Source organism: Vulpes vulpes, chromosome 12, assembly GCF_048418805.1.
Source record: "Vulpes vulpes isolate BD-2025 chromosome 12, VulVul3, whole genome shotgun sequence".
NCBI classification, from domain to species: Eukaryota; Metazoa; Chordata; class Mammalia; order Carnivora; family Canidae; genus Vulpes; species Vulpes vulpes.
In genome coordinates this window covers 65301570-65327015 of record NC_132791.1, presented here as the reverse complement: position 1 = coordinate 65327015, position 25446 = coordinate 65301570, and the positions used below count along the sequence as shown (strand labels likewise).

Below are 25446 nucleotides of genomic sequence, written 5' to 3'. Positions count from 1 at the left end.
TCGACATTAGCTGAATGTGGATGGAGAAAAGGCACAAATCATGGGCGCTTGCCTTAGTTAAAATATATAGCCACAAATCCCAAATTAAACTTTCCAACAATCAAAATAAATTGCTTTTGTTTTCTTGTTCTCTCTTCTATTTCCCCATTTTTGCCCTATTTGCTCAAACTTAACAATATTCCTTTGCTGTTTCCCACCAGTGACCTTGTTTTGCCATCAAAATAAATGCATGGGATTTAAACTAATCTTCTACCACCAAATCTTAACCTCTGTTCTATATGTAGATATTTTGCTCTGCCTTTTCTCACAGTAGATGAACTGTCACTTTTTTGTCCCAAGACCAGATCTTCCAGTCAGTCTCCTCTTTATCTACCCAAGGACTTTGCTTCAGTAGTTATCTTCCCTCCTTCCATGATAAATATTTATCTTTCTCTTAGATTATTCTCAGCATAAGCAAATATATTTTATTGTCTTATTTTCAAATGAAAACCGAAAGACCTACCTTTGAATCTGTCTGCTCTTCCATTTATGTAATTCCCTATCTAGGAAAATTCATTTGTAGAATTGCCTATAAAATCATTAAAGAAGACTTAAAGATGAATTTTGCAAAAACCTTGTGAAGGGACCATCCAGTTTAAGAAATAAAACATTATCGGGGATCCCTGGGTGGCTCAGCGGTTTAGCACCTGCCTTTGGTCCAGGGCGTGATCTGGAGTCCTGGGATCAAGTCCCATATCAGGCTCCCTACATGGGGCCTGCTTCTGCCTCTGCCTGTATCTCTGCCTCTCTCTCTCTCTCTTTCTCTGTCTCTCATGAATAAATAATCTTAAAAAAAAAATAAAACATTATCAATTCAGTCAAATGCCCCTGTGAATCTTCCCAGTGGATTTCCCTCCCTATTCACCAATAGTCACCTGTCTCTCTAATCTACTTGAGTATTATCTCCAGTCCACTCTGCTGAGATTTTACTAATCACTCACCCTTGACTTCCAGGATGGTAAATTCAGTAGTCAATTCTGTCTTCCTTTAATTCAGTTTTTCAGTATCCTTTGATACTGTTAACCTCAGCTACCTTCTTGAAATTTGCTTCACTTGGTTTCTGTGGATCATATTTGATTACTAAGGATTCATAGTTGGAGAATATTTCCTGTTCTTTCAGAATGTTTTCTGTTTTATCAATTTATTCTGTAAGTATTTCTTTTCAAAAACTACTCCATCTTAAATTGGCTTATCTTTTTCCCATCTGGAAACGTTGGGTGTCTCAGGACTTAGTTCTCTAACCTTTGCTCTTCTTTGTCTTTACTTCTCTTTGAGTTATCTCATGGTTTAAATATCAACAGCTAGCTCTTAAATGATAACTCTTAAGTCAGATCTCTCTAGTCCATTCATTTCCTGAACTCTGGACTGGCTTTATTAATCTGATAGTTACCTCACCCTGAATGTCAAAACACAGAATTTTCTATCTTCTAATCTTAACCCAAATCCCTACTTTTTCTTCACATTTGTCTCATTAAATGTTACCTTCACTCACACAGTTATCAGGTCTGAAAACTAGAAATTATCCTTTCTTTTTCTCTTTTATTCCTACTGTAAGTTCACTCCATTAGCAAACTTTATCCTATTCCAACCACAACCACAGTACTACCAATGTTAGTGCCCTAATCAAATCCATATCACTCCAGCTGCTAAAGTAGTCTCTTACCTGATTTCCTGGCAGCCATTCTCACAGCCTGTATACTTGACCTCACAACATCCAGAATTACCTAAACCCTGTAGTAGCTTCCTAGCTTTAAAATAAAATCTGAACTCTTTATTAAGGCTTAAGAGGCCATCTGTACACTGAATCCTGCCTGGTCTTTAATCTCACTTCCTACCACTTACCATTGTTCTCAAAATTAAATATGCATAAGCTTTTGAGATACTAAACATCATTCTTTTCCCCCTTTCTCCAGATGATTCTCTTTTAGGTAATCTTGGGGCCACAATATTAAGAACTAATGTTTTATTAAATCTAGGTAATGAGAGGACAGGAATGTATTTTTCACATTAAAGAAGGTTTTTGAAGTTTATGCCTGCAGGAGCTTTCTTCCCCATAAATGTAAAATTTGAAAAAGCTCTGCAGGTAAAATGAATATATTTCCTGCCACCTATCTATTACCAGCAACTAACACACTCCTCTGTTGCCTGCAAAATATCATTTGTCTTTCTAATTTCTTCTGAATCCAGTAGTGGACACTTAGTATGCTTCAGATACCAGGCAGATAGGGTACTAAATTGGGATTTTGTCATAAAATTACAGAATTTGACTTACACATTATATTCATTCGATGGGCCTCTTGTAACCAGAGGAAAGATTTTCCTTAGAAAAGAAGTTGACTCTGAATCAACAAAAATGTTTGGCAAGCACTGAAATTCTTTTATGTTTGTTATCAGATTGCATTTTAGATTAGAATATATTTTACATCTTTACATCTAGTGACTGTGAATTTTATTTGCATAGGATTATTTAGTTTTGGTTATCTTACAAGTCTCAACTTTGCCATTCAACAGTCTTATTTGCCATTTTAAAACATACTGCTACCTCAGTTCTAGTAGTCAAACTGGACAGGCATTGTTGATGTTCTTATCTAAACTTTGCAGGAATTATATTTGTTATATTCATTTTTTTAAAATTTATTTTTAAGTAATCTTGACACCCAGTGTGGGGCTCGAATTCCCAACCCTGAGATCAAGATCTACATGTCCTACTGACCTAGCTAGCCAGACATGCTAAGTCTGTTATATTCTTATGTTAAATTAATAACTTCTGCACTTCAAAATGAGTTGTGAATCATTTTATACTAATTCATTTTAAAGATTGAAGGTTAGGCATGTAAAATAAGATGAAATAATATCCTATATTAACATTTCTAATTCTTAATAATTGCCTCCTCTTTTTACCTCTGTTTATTTTAGTAAATGTTGATTTTATACACTATTCTCTTCTGAGTTGCCTAGTATATATATACCTTCTCTGGGGTAAGCAGAAGGTCACATATATTTCCCTCATCTAAACTACATTGAATTATGGTTTATTCAGCTATTAAAAATGACTACTGGCCTGGGAAAATTATTGAGATTTTCAGGGTTTCAGGTTGTTTTTTTGTTCATTTTTTGTTTTTATAAATTAGAAGTTGCTTTAGACTAAGAGTCAGTAAACTGTATTCAGCTGGCCGTATTGGACCTGTTTTTCTATAGGCAGTAAACTGAGAATGGTCCTTATGGGGATCCCTGGGTGGCTCAGCGGTTTAGTGCCTGCCTTCAGAGCAGGGCGTGATCCTGGAGTCCCGGGATCAAGTCCCACATCGGGCTCCCTGCATGGAGCCTGCTTCTCCCTCTGCCTGTGTCTCTGCCTTTCTTTCTCTCTCATGAATAAATAAATAAAATCGTTTAAAAAAAAGAAAAAAAGTAAAAGAGAATGGTCCTTATATTTTTAAAAGGTTGTTTAAAAAAAAAAAGATTTATATGCAACAGTGATCCTCTTTGATGTGCAAAACATAAATATATTTGCCTTTTGACCTTGTAATATTTATAAAATATTATCCAAGGCTAAGAAATAGGGTAAAAAAAACCTTATTTCAATAATTAGAATGTCTTAATCCTTTAAAGTTAATTTATTGGAAACATAAGCAATTAATGAAGTTGTATATTGTATCAACTGTCTTTTTATACATAGGAGGGCAAGCTGGAAAAAATTTTAATTTCCCTGATCAAATAAGTTTTATTTTAGGGATAGTTAGCATGTAAAATAGTGCCTTTGGTTTTGAAATATCTAAGAAGTTTCTTAAAATAATTAATGCAGTATTAAATGACAGATTAGATTACATATTTTTTTTCTATTACTAAAATCACTATATTTTTATGTTTTCTTTCTTTCCATTTAGATAGAAGCAGACTTAGGATATCCTGGAGGTAAAGCAAGGATTATTCACAAGGAATCTGACATCATTACTGCCTTTGCTGTTAATAAAGTAAGTGCATAGACTTTTTATTCTTTGATTATTAAGTATTCATAATAGTTGAAGAATGTCTTCTATTTTGTCAGTTTATTCAGTATTAGTATTTCTCTTTCCCAAAGCTACTTCCCACTACCTAAATTGCATTCTGAATAAATTATGTTATAAAATGATTATATTTTTTGATAATTAAATTTATTGGACATGTAACAGATAAAATAATGTTTTAGTACTACACAGAGAGAATATCAAGTATTTATATATGCAGTAGCCTTAGAGTCTATGCAACACATTCTAGCATTTAATCCAAAGAGGTTTTTTATTTTCCTTATATGAGTATGTTGAATGTGATTATTAATATTAGATCAAATTTAAGCTTTTATGTATGACTTATAGAAATTCTCCTTCATTGACTTACAGCTATAGTAGCTGCCTAACTAGTTTTTCCTTTACATTCCTTAGTCTTCTACTCAACATGTTCCTTAAAGCTGTCTTTGAGCTCCTCAAAGAAGGGGTAGCCTTAGATATACAATTGTCCAAAGTCAAAATTTGTTTTATTCATTTATTGATTTGTTGATTTTATTGATTTTTCATTTATTTATTTGAAACATTGAGCAAGAGAGACGGAAGAGAGTGAGCAGAAGCGGGGTTGGGTCAGAGGGAGAAGGAGAAACAGAATCTCCACTGAGCAAGGGGACTCCATCCCAGCACCCTGGAATCATGACCCAAGCTGAAGGCAGACGCTCAACCTACTGAGCCACTCAGGCGCCCTATTTATGTATCTTTATTTCAAAATTTGTTTTAGTCATTTTCTGTTTTCCCTAAATGCCTTGCTGTACAGTTTCATTTATACACACACACAAATACATATATACACTTAAGTATGAATGTCTCCTTTTTATGTATTCCTAATTTTAAAAGAATTTTTAAGTATTATTTAGAAAAATACCCTATGGCATTACACATTCAGTAATCATTTCACCAGTTCTCCATTTTTATAGTCTGTATCTTTCTTTTCTTTGATTTTTTTCTAGGTAGGTCCTTTATCATTCTGTCCTCATCTTTCCCTGTGTCCTTTGTCTCATTTCCCTCTTAAACACACTGCTGAACAGTGACTAGTTCTGTTGAAGACAGGCAAGTTTGGGATCAGCCCCTTAGCCAGGTAGTTCTCATGTTGTAGTATCTATGCACTATGATAATATATATATATGTCAGATACAAATACAAAATTATTTTCTACACCCAAATACAAAATTATTTTCTACACCCAACAAGTATCTCCCTTCCCTTAAAAAAAAAAAGTGATTTTAAGTATTCTGTGCTATAAAACAAACTTCTTTTTCTTTTCTTTTTTGAATATATATAAGTAACTAGTAATGAACAGTCATCCACATATATAAAATCTGTTGTTCACTGTGCAGGAAGACGACCTGTTTAATTTTTATTCTTCTAGATTGATTATTGTTTTACATCCTTGCTTAATTTGTAGCTGAGAAGTAATACCTTTTGCTTTAAATTGCATTATTTTAAAATGGTGATGAGATTGAACTTTTTCCCACTTGTTTAGTTGTGAATTATCTGTCTTAAGAACTGTGGAAGGTCTGAGATCTTTCCCTGCATTCAAGCTAACAAGTTATCTTTCTCAGTTTAATGGATGCTGTGAGAAGACACAAGACTCCTAGGCCAGAGACCAAAAATAGTTTATTACTAATAGCAGAAACAGTATCCAGAATATCAGCATTTATGCTCTCGTTCCCTGTGTGGTAGAGAAGGGGCCAAATGATAACTGTACATAGAGTGGGTTGCATTATAGGAAAGGAATACTGAGTTTAAGGAACCTAAATCCTCTCTATTGGACTGTATCTGCCTTTTGATCTGGAGGGAGACACTATAGGTGTGTAGCTATTCTGAAGAACAAACATAGTCACTCACCAGGCATTCAGAAATGGGGAAACCTATGGAGGATTTATCTCTGAGAAGCCTCATTATATCTTATCTCATTATATCTTTTTTTCTAGAGTATTTTTTCATTTCAGTTTGTATTAGGATTTTACATATGGAAATGTTAACCTTCTTTTCTCTTTGCTGTCATATCATTTTATTTTCTGTTTTAGAGATGAGTAGTTTCAGTTCATAGATGTTTAAAATTTTTATCATTTAATCTGACCAACTTTTTTTAAAAATTTATTTTAGAGAAAGAGAGAGGGAGCAGAGGAGAGGTCAGAGGGAAAGGGAGAGAGAAACTTCAGCAAACTCCACACTGAACACAGAGCCTGATATAGGGCTTCCATCTCACAGCCCTGAGACATGACCTGAACTCAGACCAAGAGTCAGATACTTAACCTATTGCACCATTTAGGTGTCCCTAATCTGACCAACTTTTCACTTATGATTTATTCTGACATACTTTCCCCACTCTTTTTCTGCCCCCTACACTTTTTCTTTGTGAGCGTCTCCCAGATTATGTTTTTTTTATCTTCCTTACCTTTTTCTGCCTTCTAGAGCTTCAATCCAGTATCTCCCTCCACATTTCTGAACTGTACAAACCTTAGGGAAACTGTACCATACTAGGAGACTGGAGACAGAGTGCTGGGAGAAGAAATAAAGTGGTATCTTAAAGTTAGCATTTCTAGGGGCTATTTTGTAATTTCCATTTTTAAAAGTAGCTCTTATACATGTTGTACTTTTTTAATTTAAAAATTATGATTTTTTTTTTTTTTAGGCAAATAGAAACTGCATAGCAATTGCTTCGAGCCATGATGTTCAAGAACTGGATGTTTCTGGAATTCTGGCTACACAGATCTATACTTGGGTAGATGATGATGCTGAAATGGAAACCAAAGGGTACTTCTGTACTTTGTTTTTACTCAGTAACGGTGTGTTAAAAATGATGATATCCACAGAACTATAGCTTTCAAAATTTTTTAGAAGAATATTTCTAGTAAGTGTAGTGGATGCTGATAAGCTAAAGAGTGAAAAAGGGGTAGCAGGTGCCTAAAAGAAGGAATTGAGGATTAGAAGAGAGTAAAGTAAGATGAGTACCAGTTAGGAGTTAAGAGCTGAAGAAAATTTTTAGAGGGAAATGCAACATCATATATTAGAGCTTTCAGGTATCACAGAAGAAATGAAGAACTGATGGGTTGCTTTTATTCCAGTTGATGTTCTTTTGTAGATCAGAAGATTTCTTGGTTATACATGCTCGTGATGATTTAACAGCTGTGCAAGGTACAACCCCATATACACATAGCAATCCTGGCACTCCAATCAACATGCCATGGCTTGGTAGTACACAGACTGGCAGAGGAGCATCTGTGGTACGTAAAGTTAAAAATATTGTGTATAAAAATATATATATATTGTGTATAGGGGTGCCTGGGTGTCTCATTTGGTTGAGCGTTGATCTCAGCTCAGGCCTTGATCTCAGGATCATGAGTTCAAGTCTCACATTGGGTTCCTTGTCTAGCATGGGAGGAGCATGCCTAGCATGCTAGGCATGGAGCCCACTTTTAAAACAAAACACACAAAGTAAAAAAAATTGTGTATAAATGTCTTTTTTTTCCCCCTCTAGTTTAATAGATGAGGAATGATTTAAACATTTTTTTAAAATTCTTAACCTTTTTAGTAAGTCATACTTGCTAGAAATTAAGAATTTTGATTGTAAAGAATAGTATGTTTTCATATAAAAAAGATAATGAAATTATTTTAAATTATCTTAAAGTTATTTGTAACTTACTGGTACAAATCAGGCATCAGCAAGCTCTGGTTTGTGGGTCAAACCTTGCTCAACAACTGTTTTTGTATAAACATGCTTGAGAATAGTGTTTGTAAACATTTTTCAGTGGTAGAAAAAAAAGTCCAAAGAAGAATGGTATTTTGTGACACATGAAAATTATATGAAATTCACACTTCATTATCTATTAGTAAAGTTTTATTTGGAACATAGTCATAGTCATTTGTTTATGTTTTGTCTCAGAATCTTCTTGAGCCCTGATTAAGATGTGATCCATGTTTATCCCTCCATGAAATTCTTTTATTAATACTTAATGATGATATATGGCGTCAGAGAAACCCAGGGCCAGTAATTCTTTCAGTGGCCTTCTGGTGGTGAAGTTATTTTCAGTTCCCTAATTCCTGTAGAATTCTTGCCTTGCCCTCCCCCCCCCACCACCAATTTTTTTTTTAACTAATTAGCAAAGGTAGTTTTTTAGTTTTTAAATTTTTTTAAAATTTAAATTCATTTTGCCAACATGTAACACCCAGTTCTCATCCCATCAAGTGCCCTCATTAATCATGATTAAGACTTAATCATCCTTAATAATACCTGATAGTATTTTATTTTATATTAATGTAGTTCTTGTTGCTCATATAACCTTATTTTTTCATATAACCTTATTATTCTTTGAGATATCTGTTGAAATAGCTGTTATAATTTCTCCTACTTATCATTTTTCAGATGAAGCTTAAGATCCAGAAAGGTCTAGTGATTTAATCTAGGTCATTATCTCAGATTTGTGGTAGAGCTTATATTAAAGCCCTCTTAGTTCATTTATTTCAGATAGGTGTGTTTGAAGTATTGAAGAATTTGAAGAGCTATCTAATAATTATTCAAATGAAATGACCTGGTCATTTATAATTCACTTTTGTCCAACTAAACAGATATATTAAAATTTACTTATAAAACCTACTGATATTATGATCCTTTAAAGGGAAACTTAAAGTGAATATACAAAATATATAAAAAGAAAGAATGGGCAATTTTTCTAGTTTCAGAGAATATGGTGCAGTTCTTCCAGTAACAACAAATTTCTTGTTGGTCTCTCTGCTTCCACACTTGCTCCATGTGTTCTCTATACAGCGGCCAGAGTTGCTCTTTTCTAAAGCATCATTTAGGTTGTCACTCCAGTGTTTAAAACTTTCAGATCTCCCAGTACAACTTTAAAAAAAACAAGTCCTTAACATTGCCTGTAAGGTCCTCTGTGATTTGACCCTTGCCAACCTCTGCAGCTTCTATTCATTCTATACCTGATTCACTTTGCTCTAATTACAGTGGCCTTCTGTCTCTTGAAAGCATCAAGCTCATTGCCTGGTTAGAGCCTTAGCCTTCTTTCTGCTTCAAATATCCTTTTTTTTCTTTAACCATTCAGATCTCAGCTCATGTTCCCAGTGATTTCCCTTGCTTCCCTAGTGAAGGCATCTGTCCCTCCTTACTCTACCCATAGTCATTCTATGTGTCACCCCCATTTTATCATCTTTATGGCCTGTAGCAGTTTCGAAATTATCTGTTCACTATTTAGTTGTCTTTTTTAATGTACTCTGTTATGTAAACTCTGTGAGAGATTATGCCTGCCTCAGACATTTATGATCTCTAATTAGAATGGCATTTTAGCATACAGTCAGTACTCAGAAAAATACTTGTTTTTACTCCAGAGCATTATAACATACAAATATACCTTTGTCATTCCTGTTAGGACTGAATTTTCTTTCTATCTCCATCTTAGAAGGATATCTTTTTAGAGGGGAACATTGTGATTTGTAAGCATAATTAATCTGATTGGCCCTACTCTGTCCTCAAAAAGAAGAAACCAGTATAATAAAGGGATTCTTTTTTATAAGGATCTTGTAAAATAAGTTATGTTTTCTCTGTAGTGTTCTGCATATGCGCTTAGAAACTTTATTAAACCTGTTTATGTATTTTTTTTTTTACTTATGATTCTACTTTGATTATTTAGTCAGAAAGAAAGGTAAAAGAATAGGAATATTTAGGCATTTCTTTAAAAGGAACATGAGATTGCAACATCAAGTTTGCTAAACAGAAGTAACTCTCAGCAGGTTTTCATTTTTTTGTAGAGAATTAATAAAATATTTTCTTCTATTGCTTTATTGAATTATTAATTCTAACATGAAAGAATCCTTGTTAAGACCAATCTGTGCTATTTTGCAATATAATTACAACCATAAACATATTCTAGTGTTTCTTTCCTTCGCCATTTCTCCTTGCCTGCTCTCTTCTCTCCCTACCCAATCTCCACTTTACTCACAACTTTAGTCTCATGGACAGTTTAAATCCACAAGAGCAACAACAACAGTGAAAAATCTACTCAAGACTGATGCTACAAATTTAGGATAACATATAATTGTAGTTATGGTGCTGTATAAATAGGAAACGTTATTAAAATTATCTCTTTAATTTCGCATATTTATTCTTATTTGACAGGCTACTTAAATCATTCAAAGCATGATTTTAAAATGGATAAACAGTTCCAAACTACCAGTTAAAAATTTATACAATTTTCTGTTTACCTCTTTTTTTTTTTCACATGCTTCTGCCTATCTTTTTAACCTTGTACTATTCAGGATTATTCCAATAAATTTAATGGGATCAGAAAAGAATTGGCAAGAAAGGAGGTAAGACTAAATTCTCAAGGTGAATTTGTTCTTAGAGCTTAGTCAATGATGCAGAAAATGTATGTACACTTAAATATAAGAGAGCTGAGCTATTTAAATTCTGTTATGTTTAGTATTTTTAGCACCCATAATGGTAGTTACAGAATCACATAAAAGTAAACAAATAAATGTTATTTGAATTTCCTGTCACAATTTATTTTTAATACTACATTTTATTGTAACTATAGAAGAGTGATTCTTCTCTGTTAACAGATGATTAAGAAAGCCATTAATAATGTCAGAAGAATGACTTCTCATCCAACTCTTCCATACTGTAAGTTAATAATAATTAGCCCAGTGTTCTAAGGAATTTAAAGCAAGTTTTTAGTTTCAATTGAAAGATAACTATTTTACTTTTTTTGTAGAGAATGTTTGCTAGCCAATAAAATCTTCATTTCAAAATTGGATAAAACTAGAAAAAAGTTTACTGCATCAAGTTATGCTTGATGCAGTAAATTTTTACTATGTTGACTGCATATTTCTATGTTAGAACATTTTATTTTTGAATATTTTTGGACTCTACACAATCGTAAGTTATAGTCAATAATTACTGTTTTATTTTTATTTTATTTTTTCTTAATAATTACTGTTTTAATAATTGGATCACTCCCATCTTTAATTACATCGATTAGAACCCTATCTTGGTCATTTATTGCCTCATCATTGTCACTTTGTATTTGACTAATATTTTGTCACTTTTTATCAGACACAGTAATCGTAGAGGCGTTGAAATTGGCTATTAGTAAGTTCTCATACTCTGAGGCAGTCTATATTATTTTCAGTTAATATCCTTGGGAATGTCAAAAGCTTTTCTCCTTTAATAAAGACCTTAACTAATGGGGAGTTTATTTGGAACATTGAAGCAGAGAAAAAACAGTAAGGACAACTTTAAAAATAACTTGTGGGTTGGAATCGTATTCATACTGTCATTTGAGTATTCAAGCTCAAGCTTTTTTTTTAATATGATTTTTGAGTTGTGCCTGTCGTCAAGTTGTCCTACCACACAGCAATAAGCACAGTGCCTATTAATTAAAAAGTATTTGTGTCCCTTCAATTTTGTAACACTTAAAAAATTGTACTGCTCTCTCTTAATGAGAGATATTCTGATAAAATAAATATGCCAAAACCAGTTTTGTTTTCTACTTCACTGTCCTAAGTACTACAAGCAACCATTATCAAAATTACATACCAATGTCCACCAAAGGGTTTAATAAAACCATGTATTTAAAATAGAGTAACTTCTATTATTATACTAAAGGTATGAAATATGTAAATTAATCATTTTTACTGCATTACTACTGATAATTATACTTAACACAAATTGAGTCCTCCATGTTAAGCATATTTCTAAATGACTTATATGGATTTTCTCATTTACCTCTCTCAGCTGCCCATTAACTTACATATATTCCCCTTTTACAGGACAATTTGAAGTGGGCTCAGGGAGATTAAATAAGGTTCCTAGTATCACAAAATTAGTAAATGACAAAGTGAAGAATTAATAATCATTTAGCTTGTTCATATTCCACTGAAACATATAACATATTTGAACTATCAGGTCAGTCAGAATAACTATTAGAAGTGATTTTTTTTTTCTTTACCATACCATTCAAGACTTTCTGTAATTTTTTTCCAGAGAAAATGTATAAATTTAAACATTAATAGTGTGACTGATAAGAATTGACTCTAATTCACCCAGGAATTGGTTAAGTGGTTATTATACAAGGTATTTATTAAAGGCTATTAAAACATCATTGAGATAATTTGAAAAGGAAATGAAACTGCAGAGCTGTGATTTAATTGCCTGTGTCCTGTAGTGTGAGGGTATATTCTTATTCAAATGAAAATAGATCATGAAATTATCTTTCTAAGATTAAAGTATTCAAGCAAAATTTCGTAACAAAGGTGAGTTCATGTAAACTGACTAGGATTCATTTCATAGGTGTTTCTTTCATTAAAGTTTTTACTTGGATTAAAAAACAAACCTTCCTAAGATTACTGCAGTAAATTTGCAATTTTTTTTTTAAAGATTTTGTTTATTCATGAGAGACACAGAGAGAGAGAGAGGCAGAGACAGAGGCAGAGGCAGAGGAAGAAGCAGGCTCCATTCAGGGAGCCAGGGAGCCCAATGTGGGACTCGATCCCCGGGACCCCGGGATCACACCCTGAGCCAAAGGCAGGTGCCCAACCCCTGAGTCATCCAGGGGTCCCTAAATTTGCAATTTTTGCTCCTTATTATGCAGATCTGACTGGAGCTCAGGATGGAAGTGTCAGAATGTTTGAATGGGGCCATTCTCAACAAATAACCTGTTTTCGATCTGGTGGCAATTCAAGAGTTACAAGAATGAGGTTTAACTATCAAGGAAATAAGGTAGTATATACAAACACAAATGGGAATATGGTTTGATTTTGTTGGAAGTTTATAAATGTAACTAGTCTATTTCTGAAGAGAGACAGCTCAATGAGCTAATGATAAAGTATTACTCTATATTCTTTTTTATAAAATTATTTTGAAAGAATTTTACATTCTCATAATACTTACATTCATTTGGTTCTTCTTGGAATGACCTTTTGTGTTATGCATATGAGTATTGTGTATGTATATGTATCCATTAAAATTCACTTAAATGATTATAGAACCATCATATATTTAGGACCAAATGATTATAGAACCATCATATATTACACATTTTTGATTAAATACTTCTACTTTCTTTGTCTTCTGGAATGTACTCAAAGTATGGTCAAGTAGCAAGTAAAATCTGAGAGCTTATTAAAAATTCAGATTATTGACTCTACTACAGACCTACTGAGTCATCATCTGTATTTTAACCAGATACTTTTGTGATTTGTGCATACATTAAACTTTTGAGGACTCTCTAGAATAGCGTATGAACAAATCATGGCCTAGCCACATGTTTTGTAAATAAAAGTTTTATTAGAACAGAGCTACCTCATTATTTGTTTTCTGTGATTACTTTTCCACTACAACAACAGAGTTCAGGAAAACAAAGACTTATAGACAGTAAGCCTGAAATATTTATGATATGACCCTTTAAGTAAAGGTTTTTCAACCCTGCTCTAGAGTATCCCTTACTGTCTTTACTTCCCACAATCCTGTTTTCCTCAGACTGCCTCTCTGCCTGCTGTGGTATTTCACTATCACGTTCAGCAACATTTAAAGGGGAAATCAGCCTGCTCTTTGTCTTCAGAGCCAAGCTTCAGTAAAAACAAACAGCACTCTCACAAATGGTCCATCTTGCCTTTTCTTTTCTTTCAACTTCGAAACCTTTCACTCTTCTCACATGTTCTTTGTATCATGATGTGCTACATACAGCCTTCTTGCCTACCACATTATCACTTAACTCTGTTACAGTTCCCAAAAGTCAAAGATAACTTTTTCATGTAGCTGTGAAACTATAACTTTTGAGAGCATATGGTTTCTTAATACCAATTGGCAACATTCTTTGCTCCTTAATGGGAATTGAGGGGATTTAATCTAAAAGCTTTTAGAGTTCTACTGTAATTTCAGTTGTGTAACATATCAGTATGCTTTAGCGCTCATGCTTTTCTACTTTGGTTGTCAATATCATATTGCTCCTTAGCTAGTCTCTGTACCTCAACTCTTTACCTTTCTAGTGCATTCTTCCTGTTGCTACTACAATTATATAACAAATAATATATAACTACACCCTACGGGAGATCACATTATTGATGATTTCAAGAGCCCTTCAAGGCTCTTATATGGAAGCCTATATTCTTTAGCATGGCCTTCTATACCTTCTATAGTCTGAATTATTGTCTAGACTTAACGCTCACCATAGCCTTCCACATATGCTATTTGAAGGCACAAAAAACTATTCTTCATTACCTCCCCAAGTATATTTAATAGATAGTCAACTAACTGTCCATTCACCATGGCCATGAAGGAGCCAAATGGCACAGAAGCCTACTATAGTAAATAAAACAGTTGACAGTTATGCTGGTCAGTTTGTCCATTATGAACAGAAATGGGCTGCCTAAAGTTATTGAGCCTAAAAAGAGGCATTAAGTGGAATAATGACCTGTAGGGGACAGCTCCTTAGATTCAGGAAGATATACTGCATTCTAAAACAAATATAAGCTACTATGAAATAAAAGTAGAAAAACAAGGAAGAATTTTTGGAAATTAAAAACACATGATTCCCAAAATTGAGTTTGTAGAAGAACTACTCATTATAAGGGCTGAATCACAGAATGAAAATAGTTGAAAATCAAGTTTGTGACTAGGAAGAACAAATTAGGAAATTACTCTGTGATGAAAATAATACAAGAGGCAAATTAAGGCTAGATCCAGGAAAATTTATAAAAGACATTTAAAAGATATTTCAGAAGGAAAAAATGATGAAATAGAAAGAAACATTATATTCAAAGGAATTATTAAAATAAAAATATCCCCAAAACAAAAAAAAAATAGAATTTTTGAAAAGAACCTACCAAGTACTAGGCCTAAGGGTTGAGAAACATTACATGCCAGACACACCCTGATTATTTGATTTTTGTTTTTTTAATCCAAGGATAAAGACAGCTTCTAGGAAGGTGTAGGGATAAAATGGTTCCTTAGAACCTCTCTACCCCTCCCCTCTGAAATTAATGGCATTGGCCTACTCAAAAATAGAGATAACATATAGGGAAGCAGTATTCACAGAATTCTGATGGACAATGAATGGGAATTAGGTGTCATTATCTGTCCAAACTGTCATTCAAATTTCATGAAAAATATATTTTAAACAAAAATTTTTTAAGTGTGCAGACTTAACACATTCCATATACCCTTTCTGAAGACCATACATTAGGTCTACTCCAGAAAACAGGATAAATCACAAAATGGATAGACCTTGGGAAAATATCTGTAACAAATACAGTAAACAGTTGATTAGTATTTCTAATATTCACCTTATTAGTCAAATTTATTTAAAGACAATAGAGAAGTAGATAAAGGATATGATCAGATCATTTTATGAAACAACTATGCATGGCCAATAATCCTAATAATTGAAGAAATCACTTTAAAAATTAATCTTCCTTTTGTATATACCAACAAATATTTGAAGTTTTAGTAATAAGCAGTGTTGACTAATGTGTAAGAAAAATGGGTATATAAATTGACATTACCACTTAGGATTAAATTTTAGTTTTGCCTGCCAGTTTTAAATGATGTTATTTGACAAAGCTTTCCCTTTTCTAGATTATCTATCTTACATAAATACTCAAAGGTACATGTACCAGAATATTTAAAGCAGCACTTTGTAATAAGGAAAATTGGAAACTGTCTCTAAGGAAAAAGTTTTCAAAAGTTATAATACAACTGTATAGTGTAATACTACACAACATAAGAATAAAGTAGATTAAATGTACGGATATGAAAAGATGGCTGTAATAAGTAAAAAAATGTAATTGTGGAACTGTATATTTATTATGGTTCTCATTTTTTAAACAGCCCTAAACATAAACCAAATTTGAAATGGAACACATCAAATTGTCAAGAGTTGCTAGATCTGGAGATGGGAGAGGGCAAGAGTCCAAAGTAGACATTTGTTTTATTTCATAAACTATATATATGTTATTTTTGCAATCTATAGAAAAAAATGCTTAATCTTACTCATCCTTTTATATGTGTAACATATAATTTCTCATTGGATAATTTTGGCATTTTCTCAAATTACCCTGCGTTCCCCCGTAGTGGAAATTCTTTTACTGTAATAATTTTTGTTTTATTTTGCTTTCTACTGATGTTGACATGATTTTCGCATGTGTTTCGAGAAGTCCTTAATTTACCTTTTTCATAGTGATAGTTTTCTGTTTTATATATTAAACATTTGTTGCACGATTAAATATGTAAATTCAGTATCCTATCTTTTGAGTATTTTTAGAGAATATATAGTCTGTGCTTTTGGTTGGTATAATAAAATGTGTGCCTAATATTTGTTTCTTCTTTGTCACCTGAAATTCTTTTAAGCAGCAGCTAAATGTTTTTCTGGGCTAGATCCATGTGTAGGTGAAGTAAAAGTCAATTTATCAATTAAGTATTTAAGATCAAAATTTGAGAGTCGCAGTTAAGGTATATGGTTGATATGTGCTTTTGTATTTGTATTAAATACTTAAAAAAATTTTTTCTCTAAGTTTGGAATAGTTGATGCTGATGGATATTTAAGTTTGTATCAAACAAACTGGAAATGTTGTCCAGTAACTGGAAGCATGCCTAAGCCATACCTGGTAAGCCAAAAATTCTTTCCTTTAAACTTTTTTAAATTTTTATTTTACTTTTGTTATTTTTGAGAGAGAGGGAGAAAGAGTATATGGGGAGAATGGCAGGGGGAGAGAGAGAATCCCAAGCAGGCTGCATGCCCAGCATAGAAACCTACATGGGGCTCAGTGTCACAACCCTGAGATCATGACCTGTGCTGAAATCGAGCAGGATGCTTAACTGACTGAGCCACCCAGGCAATCTTTGAATTTTTATTTTTATTTTTATTTTTATTTTTAAGAGAACAAGAATATATATTTGAGGCAATAAATATTAAAGCAAAAAGTAAATAAAATCCATTTAGTTCTATGTATTCAGTCACTTTACTATAAGCTTCTGTCCTTGTATTATGTGAAAAATAGTCTGTGAGGTTTAAAATTCTTAGTCTCTGGAAACCTGGAAAATTAACCTGTATCGACCAAACATGGCACCTCCAGATACCCATGGAACCTGTGGGCTATTCAAGCTCTTTTCCAGCCTCACTAAGCTACATTGGGGATTATACTTAAAAAGAATGGTCAACAGACCTCACATCTCATGGGTTTGTTTTGTTTTGTTTTTTTTTTTTAATTATCCCTTATGAACAAAGTAGAAAGGATATGCTATAGCTGGTACAATTATTTCTTTTTGCCTGCATCTTTCTTATTATTTATTTATTTATTTATTTATTCATTCATTCATTCATTCATTTATTTATTTATTTATTTATTTATAGATTTTATTTATTTATTTATTTATTTATTTATTTATTTATTTATTTATTTATTTATTTGAGAGAGAGAAAGAGCAGACGTAGAGGGACAGGCAGACTCTGTGCTGAGCACAGAGCCCAATACAGGGTTCAATCTCACAAGCCTGGCATCATGATCCAAGCTGAAATCAAGAATCAGAGTTTAACTAACTGAACCACCCAGGCACCCCTTACCTTTACCTGTGTCTTAAAAAAAAAAAACTACATCTTTATTCAGGAATACACAGGTTTAATGAACCTTCTAAAGCTTCATAGAACACTGATTTTTATTTTATATATTCTTTAGGCCCTTTATAGGACTAAACAATACCTATTAGGAAAATATTAAGAATATGAGTTAAGGTTCTGGTAATTCACCCAAGTTTAAATTACGGAGTATGGTACTGATCTAAGTGAAAGCAGGTAAGGAGGAGATTGGTGAGGGTACTATGAAAGAATTTATTTCTTCATATTTTCACTAAGCCAATAATAGATTTAAATATGTTAAAAAAAGATTTAAATATGTTTATGTTCCCTAAGGGCCTGCCTTTTTTTTTAAGTTCTAAAAAGTCAAATTAAATTGAAAATGTACATTACTGGATTTGTGGGGTTAAAGTGTATTTTGTTTGTGTTAAGGACATACCATCTAGCCCAGCTCCAGTGGTAGTCAGGGGCAATGGGGAAGTGACTCACAAGAAAAATCTTAAATGTGATGGTTTTGACATTCTTAAATCATTTTTTTATTGAAGAGAAACATCTGAACAAATTATCTTGGAAGTCTTTGTAATAGACTAAATCTCTCAGGTTACTGTTTGATGGAGTGTTCAGAAACATTTTAAGTTTTCTAATTTTTTTGACTTAATATGTTGTTACATATTTGAAAAATTATTTGAGTTTAAACATTTCTGAAAAATAATCTAAAATTCTAGCTTTTTCTAAGAAAAAATGTTCACATATTCTGAAAATATTTAACATTTAACCTCTTTTTGTTTTCTTTTGAACTTTTAAATGAATAAAAAACACAAGGTCTCGTAAAGACTTATAATACATATGGTTCAAAGGAAAGTGTGTGTGTATGTGAGCGAGAGAGAGAGAAAAGGAGAGGCAAAACAAATGTGGCAGAATGTTCAAAATTGGTGAATCTGGGTAAACGGTGTATAGAATTCTCTGTATTACTCTTGAAGTTTGTCTAAAGTTTGGGGGTAGGGAGGAAGACCCAAGAGGTTTAAGTAAGCCACAAATTACATGATCCCTTTTTGATTAATGCATGTACTTGGTCATAAAGTTGCTAAGGATAGCAATAAAATTTGTTTATTTCTAACTGTTCCAGACTTGGCAGTGTCACAACAAAACAGCCAATGATTTTGTGTTTGTTAGTTCCTCCTCTTTGATAGCTACAGCTGGTCTTTCAACTGATAATAGGTAAGAGATTATAACTGAAATTTAAGTATGTATCTGTATAGCTGAACTTTATTCTTTATTTGCTTTATATTTTTGTGTCTCAATAATGTTTTCACAGTTAAGCTTTTCAGTATTTTTATTATAAACACTTGTTTCTTAGAGCATTTTTAGTTTTCTGATTATAAAGCTAAGGAAATTCTGGTGGCATTAAAAACAAAATCCATTCCTTCTGTATTATTAATATCCTGTTGTTAAGACTTTAGGAGAAAAGGATTTGATAGCAAAATTAATTTTCACTGTAGTATTATTCCTTATGCATTAGGCAAGCTTGAAGCAAAAAAAGAACTATTATTTATTGATCCTGCTCTTTTGTTAATCCTGTGGCTCTATTAAGTAGATATTATCAGCATTTCACAATAAGAAGAAAACAAGAAACTCAAAGACTTTTTAGTTGTACAATAGCTAGTGAGTGGCAGCCTATCCTCATCTCCTCCCAAATATTAAATATGTAAGAAAATGTCTCCTTCCTATCTCAATCTCCACAACCCCGTTTCACTTCCCTCATACAGCAGAATTCTGAGTGAATGCCTACTGAGATTGCTGAGCTTTTCTATTTCTCTGTGAGGCCTCACTTTGCACTAGAAATTGGATTGTAGGAATATGGAATCTTTAGCCCATCTTGCATAGAAATTTTTACATATATTGGTGCTTCCTTTGCAACTCATAGAAAGGAGTAAAAGCTGCTCCCATTCATAGCAGGAATAAGCTTTCTTTGTGCTTGGAAAATTCAGAGTTTCCTGCTCTTGGTGTATGTCAGTCCATTTGTTAGAGAATCAGCAAATACAAAAAGAAGTTTCTGCATTCAGGCTTTATGTAGTAATTATTTGTAAATACATGTCAGTCTAAAATTACTCAGTTTTGTAAGTTAGTACGTTTTTTTAAAATTTTGTATAAAAATTAATCAGGAATAAATACATTGGATACTTATATTTGATTCTTTTATAAATTTAAGAACTTTTTGTGAGAGCAAGGTTCAAATGTTATATACCTATTTGAGACAAGCTTACTTTTTATTCTGTTAAAATTTTGTGTCACTCAAGTCTTTTTTTTTTTTTTTCAGGAACATATGTTTGTGGGATACTCTTGTAGCACCTGCCAATAGTTTAGTCCATGGTAAGTTTTGAAAGCATTTTATAAATTTTGGAAGTCAAGAAATTCATGAACTTAAAGAGTTTTTTTAATGGATTTGTCTTTAATGACTCATATTTATTAGCCAGTGAGGTTTATTTTGCCCACAATGGCACAGAATTGGAAAGCAGAAAAATGCAAGATATATAATTAGCTCATTAGCTGATGAGAGACAGTAGTAGAACAGAGATAATATGAAAATCATATGTCTTTATTTTGGATCTGATAGGCACAGGTCTTCATTGTGAACATCAGTTATTGTACAGTATTATATACCTTCTCTCTAATCATATTCAGCATTGTACTGGGAATTCTAACCAATGCAATAAAACAAGAAAAGGAAATAAAAGGTATACATTTGGAAGAGAAGAAATAAAACTGCCTTTATTCACAGATGACATGGTTGTCTGTGTAGAAAATCTTAAAGAATCTACAAAAATAAATAAACACTTTTGGAACTAATGTGCAAGTATGATAGAATCATGAAATACCAGATAACATACTAAAGTCATTTTCTTTCATATATGCCGGCTATGAATAATTGGAATTGAAATTTTTAAAAATCACTATAAGAGCACCAAAAATAATGAAATACTGAGGTGTGAATCTAACAAAATATGTATAGCCTCTGTTGGGGAAGACTAGAAATAAAAAATAAAAAAATAAAAAGAAATCAAAGATCTAAATAAATGGAGAGCTAGTCCACATCCATTGTTCAGATGTCACTGCCTCCGAACTTTACAGATTAAATGCAACACTAGTCAAAACTCCCAACCAAGATTTGTTAGGGGAAATTTTTTTTAAAGAAAAAATATTCCTTGTATTTATGTGTTTCTGATACTTAAAAGGGTATGTATGTCTTCAAGTTCGCTAGTTGGGTGGTTTTTTTTTGTTTTGTTTTGTTTTGCATTGTTTAATCTGCCTTTAAATTTAAACATTTTTCATTTGAATGTTGTAGTTTTTAATCTCTGGACTTTTTATTTGTATCTCTATTTTTTGTATTTTTCATGTCTCTACTTAACAAGCTTGATGTTTTATCCAGCTTTTTGAACATAAGGGATACAGTTATAATGACTTTTAATTTCTTTGTCTACTAATTCTATCATCTCTGTAATTTCTGGGTTATTTTCAGTGGATAGATTGTCTTCTACTTGGGATCCCTCGGTGGCTCAGCAGTTTAGCACCTGCCTTTGGCCCAGGGCGTGATCCTGGAGTCCTGGGATCGAGTCTCACATTGGGCTCCCTGCATGGAGCCTGCTTCTCCTTCTGCCTGTGTCTCTGCCTCTCTTTCTCTCAATCTCTCTCTCTCTCTCTCTCTCTGTGTGTGTGTCATGAATAAATAAATGAGATCTTTAAAAAAAAAAAGATTTTCTTCTCCTTATGGATTGTATTTTCCTGCTTCTTTGCATGCCTGTTGATTTTGTAGTAGATACTAGGCATTATTAATTTTACCTACTCTTGAGGCAAACCTTTCTGAATATTCTATGCCTTATGAATTATGAGGTTTTCCACTATGGCTGGTGGGAATAGGAACCCAGACCAACTTGGGGTCCCCTTGTGCCATGGCCAGAAAACACTCTATAGTCAATAAACAGAGGCAATTGTATTGCTCCCCCAGAGTTTGCTTCCCATCTATTAAAGATCATTTTTCTTTGCCTGATATCCAGTGTCTCAAACCATTGTTCCCTATGTATCATTTAATTTTTTAAATTGTTTCAGGTAGGTGGGTAAGTCTGGTGATCTATCATTCTACCTTGGCCAAAAGCCAGAAGTCTGTTTCTTATAACATTAAATGGCTTTTACTTTTCTATGTTATGTTATTCTGTTTTAATTTTTAGCTTTTACATGCCATGATAGTGGAGCTACTGTTTTAGCGTATGCTCCAAAACATCAGCTACTAATATCAGGTGGAAGAAAAGGCTTTACATGTGCATTTGACCTTCGGCAACGACAGCAGAGGCAGCTATTCCAGAGCCATGATTCTCCTGTTAAAGCCATTGCTATTGATCCAACGGAAGAGTACTTTGTCACAGGATCTGCTGAAGGCAACATAAAGGTAAGAACAGTAATGCCACAGTATCTACAAAATGAAAAGTCATCTTCAGAAACCTTAAGTCTTTAATCATACCAGTCTGTTTAAATAATAGAGATATTAACTCCTATTTTGGTCAACATGTTGGTTGCTGTTTAATAAAACTTTTATAAATGAAATAATATTTAACTTGAAATTGTCTCTTTTTCAGTTGTTTTCAAATATGCTTGATTAATGTGCAAAAGAGCTTGATTTTCTGTAGATACAAACATATTTCAGACATTCGAATTAGTCTTGACTTCCAGTTTCAGAGTTATTACTGAATTCAGTTTCAGGTACTGTGAAATGTACTAACATATTCCTTTATCCTGAATTGCTACCCCCCCCCTTTTTTTTTCATTTATAGCATAGCATCTGGCTACTCAGTGGATGATTGAAGAACTCTGAATGTACCTGAATAAGCCCTGTCCTTCTCAAACTCCACTGTGTTTAAAACTGAGAGGTTGTTTAAAATGTGAAGCATCTTATTAAAATGCATCCCATCTCAGAAATAGTCAGATGGTAACTCTAAGCTCAGGAATGTGTATTTTTATAATATATACCTAGCACTCATGATGGAGGGTCCTCTGGCCACATTTGGAAAGATCTGCAGGGAGAAGTCACTTTAGACTAGTCAGTAAGTTATTGTAATGGTCAGTGACCCACTGAAGGAGCCTGCATTCTTAGAATCCGTTGTTTGAGCCCCAAGTGAGACTATTCAGTAAGTTAGGCTACTTTGAAAATGAAAATCTTAGTAAATTAAGTATACTAAAGTTATGATAATTTATCTTGAGTTGGAACATAGTTTTGCTTTTTCTAAGGCCCCGTTTCCAGTGGTTCTAACCCCTTGCTGAGTATTATACAGGATTACCCCATTATGAACTACACAGCACAAACTTCTGAGGGTCCCTATGATACTACAGATTTCTATAGCCTTGTACACTTAACCTCCTATACCTCAGTTCTTCTCTCCAGTGCAAGTTTTAAAATCCTTCCCTTTCTAAATGGATGGATTTTGAAGAATGTAATAATATCAAAAGGATTTGGAAAACTGAAAAACAGAGTCAATAATTTCAGAGTCAAGGTTATGACCTTAGGCTTACGGAGGTTTTTTTCCATCTTTGTTCTAGAAATTCCTTATGTGTACAAGAAAACAGGCCTAAATTTTTCATTTGGATTTTTAAGGTAATGTACCTCAATTTTTAATATTTTTCCTACTATCTTTCAGATTTGGAGTCTGTCTACCTTTAGTCTTCTTCACACTTTTATCAATGAACATGCCCGGCAGTCCATTTTCAGAAATATTGGAACTGGAGTGATGCAAATTGAGACAGGGCCAGCAAATCACATTTTTTCCTGTGGAGCTGATGGAACAATGAAAATGAGAATACTCCCGGATCAGTTTAGCCCATTAAATGAAGTGTTGAAAAATGATGTAAAATTAATGCTATAACATTTTGACAATAAGATGTAAAATTTATTCCCTATTCCATGGAAGTGGCCAACAACTATAATGTACAGAGATCACTCTCTCTGCCACAGATAAGCTAATGCTTTCTCTTCATATTTATTTTATGGAGCTTTGCCCTTGATGCACTGATGCCTTAAAAATTAACAAGGTCATTCAGAATTAGACTATATTGCCTAAAGTAGAATGTATAAATAATACTGTAATAATACATATTTATAGTATGTTAGAGTGGGTATGTCATAGTGTTAAAGGAGTTTTGTGTTATTGTTGATAAACTCTTCTGCAGATGTCTCTGTATGAATTTCTTTAACAGTAAAAATACTCTTTATGTAAGGCAGTTGACATCAGTCATCAATTCACCACACTCATTTCTTTTTTCAAACATACACATCTCAGACTCTTCTTCAACTAGTTAATGATAACTTGAAAACTGGGCAAGAATAAAAAACATAATGAACATCTTCATTAAAAACTGTCATTTGGGACTTGAGTGATAGATGACCCAAATGGCCTTATTATGTAAAGTTCTCCATTTCCTGTCTGGAGCCCAAGTGTGTGTGTGTATATATGTAATATATCTTACACATCTTTTTTGAACTTAGTTTGTGTGTATATCAGAGAAAATTACAAATCTTTTCATGTATTTTTGTGCCATAACAACTGCCACTAGAATAGCAACTTTTTTTGCATCTGTTTCTCTTTTGTTGTTGTTCTTAATTTTTGAATTCCCATCCTAATTTTCAAATAATTTCAGGAAGATGTCCAAGATCATTATTTTAAAGATTATCTTGAGTCAAATAAGTCTTAGGAGGCAATAATGATTCTGTGTTGGCATATATGAGACACTTTAAAGTAAGTTTATAAAATTGTCGAAAGATTTTAGAGCACCATTTTCCCTTTTTTTTTTTTTTAGGTGCTTTTAGTCTCAAAATTCTGAACACCTTATAGCAGTGTTTTTAGAAACAAATGTGAGAACAGTCAAATTAAATAGATAATACTTACAAATGTAAAATACCTGCCAGATCTACCATTAAAAGAAAATAAACTAGACCTTATATTTTATTATTTTTGCCAAAATATATTATTTTACTATAAAATATGACCAAAATATTAAAAATGCACAATGCTTTTAACTTAAATGTGCTAATAACCCTATTTCTGTCTGTTTTGTGCTATACCTTTTCTGATTAAAAATTATAGACAACTTGATAAATACTTGATTTCAGAGGAGACTGGAGGCAGATGGGACTAAGTATTTAAGGGACAATTATATACTATGTAGCTTAAATATATTTTGTTAATAGGAACTATAAAGACATTTTTATGTAACAAAATATGGACAACTGTTATCTTGGAAATTAAAGAGGCAAAGCGAAGAAATGAAGGGCTGGTAAAATGAATTTTGTAATATCCTCAGGATACTTTTAAAAGTATATTGTTAAAGATTTTGTAAATTGTATTCATAATTTTAAATGTGTTAAGCTAGTTGCAGTGAAACTGCACTGTCATTGATTATGTAGAGAGTTTATGTGCACATAATAACCTGTATCTATAACTGTGCAATAACAGTAACGATATGTGACTATTTTGCCATGGATAGATCTGTGACAGCATTGCAAGCGATCCTGCTGTGTGATGTAGTTAAGCTTAAGTTATTTTTCAGTAACTGCACAAATCAAGATTTAAAAAGCTTTAAACACTTTCAGTGAGATAGAAAATTTATTATGCTTATTAGGAAAAAGGCATTGTGGATGAACAATTAAGCATTTTAATTGAGGGTTTATATGAGTAATAAATTATGTAAGCCCATATGTATTTACATCAGAGTCATAATATTTTAAATAAACAATCATGCAGTGA

At 32.8% G+C, this 25446-nt stretch overlaps 1 protein-coding gene across 9 annotated transcripts in view; it reads left to right on the top strand.

Annotated features, from left to right (window-relative positions):
• The window catches only part of DMXL1 (Dmx like 1), a 125310-nt gene extending 99864 nt beyond the window's left edge, over nt 1-25446 (top strand). For 5 of the 9 annotated variants that reach the window (XM_026015412.2, XM_026015409.2, XM_072728762.1 and 2 more), the window contains 11 exons: nt 3924-4010; nt 6718-6839; nt 7168-7309; nt 10350-10400; nt 10653-10713; nt 12683-12810; nt 16602-16694; nt 18786-18877; nt 19977-20029; nt 21883-22100; nt 23344-25446. In XM_026015412.2, coding sequence (XP_025871197.1) covers nt 3924-4010; nt 6718-6839; nt 7168-7309; nt 10350-10400; nt 10653-10713; nt 12683-12810; nt 16602-16694; nt 18786-18877; nt 19977-20029; nt 21883-22100; nt 23344-23568 — 1272 coding nt within the window. In that variant the 3' untranslated portion in view covers nt 23569-25446. The remainder of the gene's footprint in view (nt 1-3923; nt 4011-6717; nt 6840-7167; nt 7310-10349; nt 10401-10652; nt 10714-12682; nt 12811-16601; nt 16695-18785; nt 18878-19976; nt 20030-21882; nt 22101-23343) is intronic. The other 4 variants (XM_026015413.2, XM_026015411.2, XM_072728763.1 and 1 more) reach the window with 1 other exon arrangement.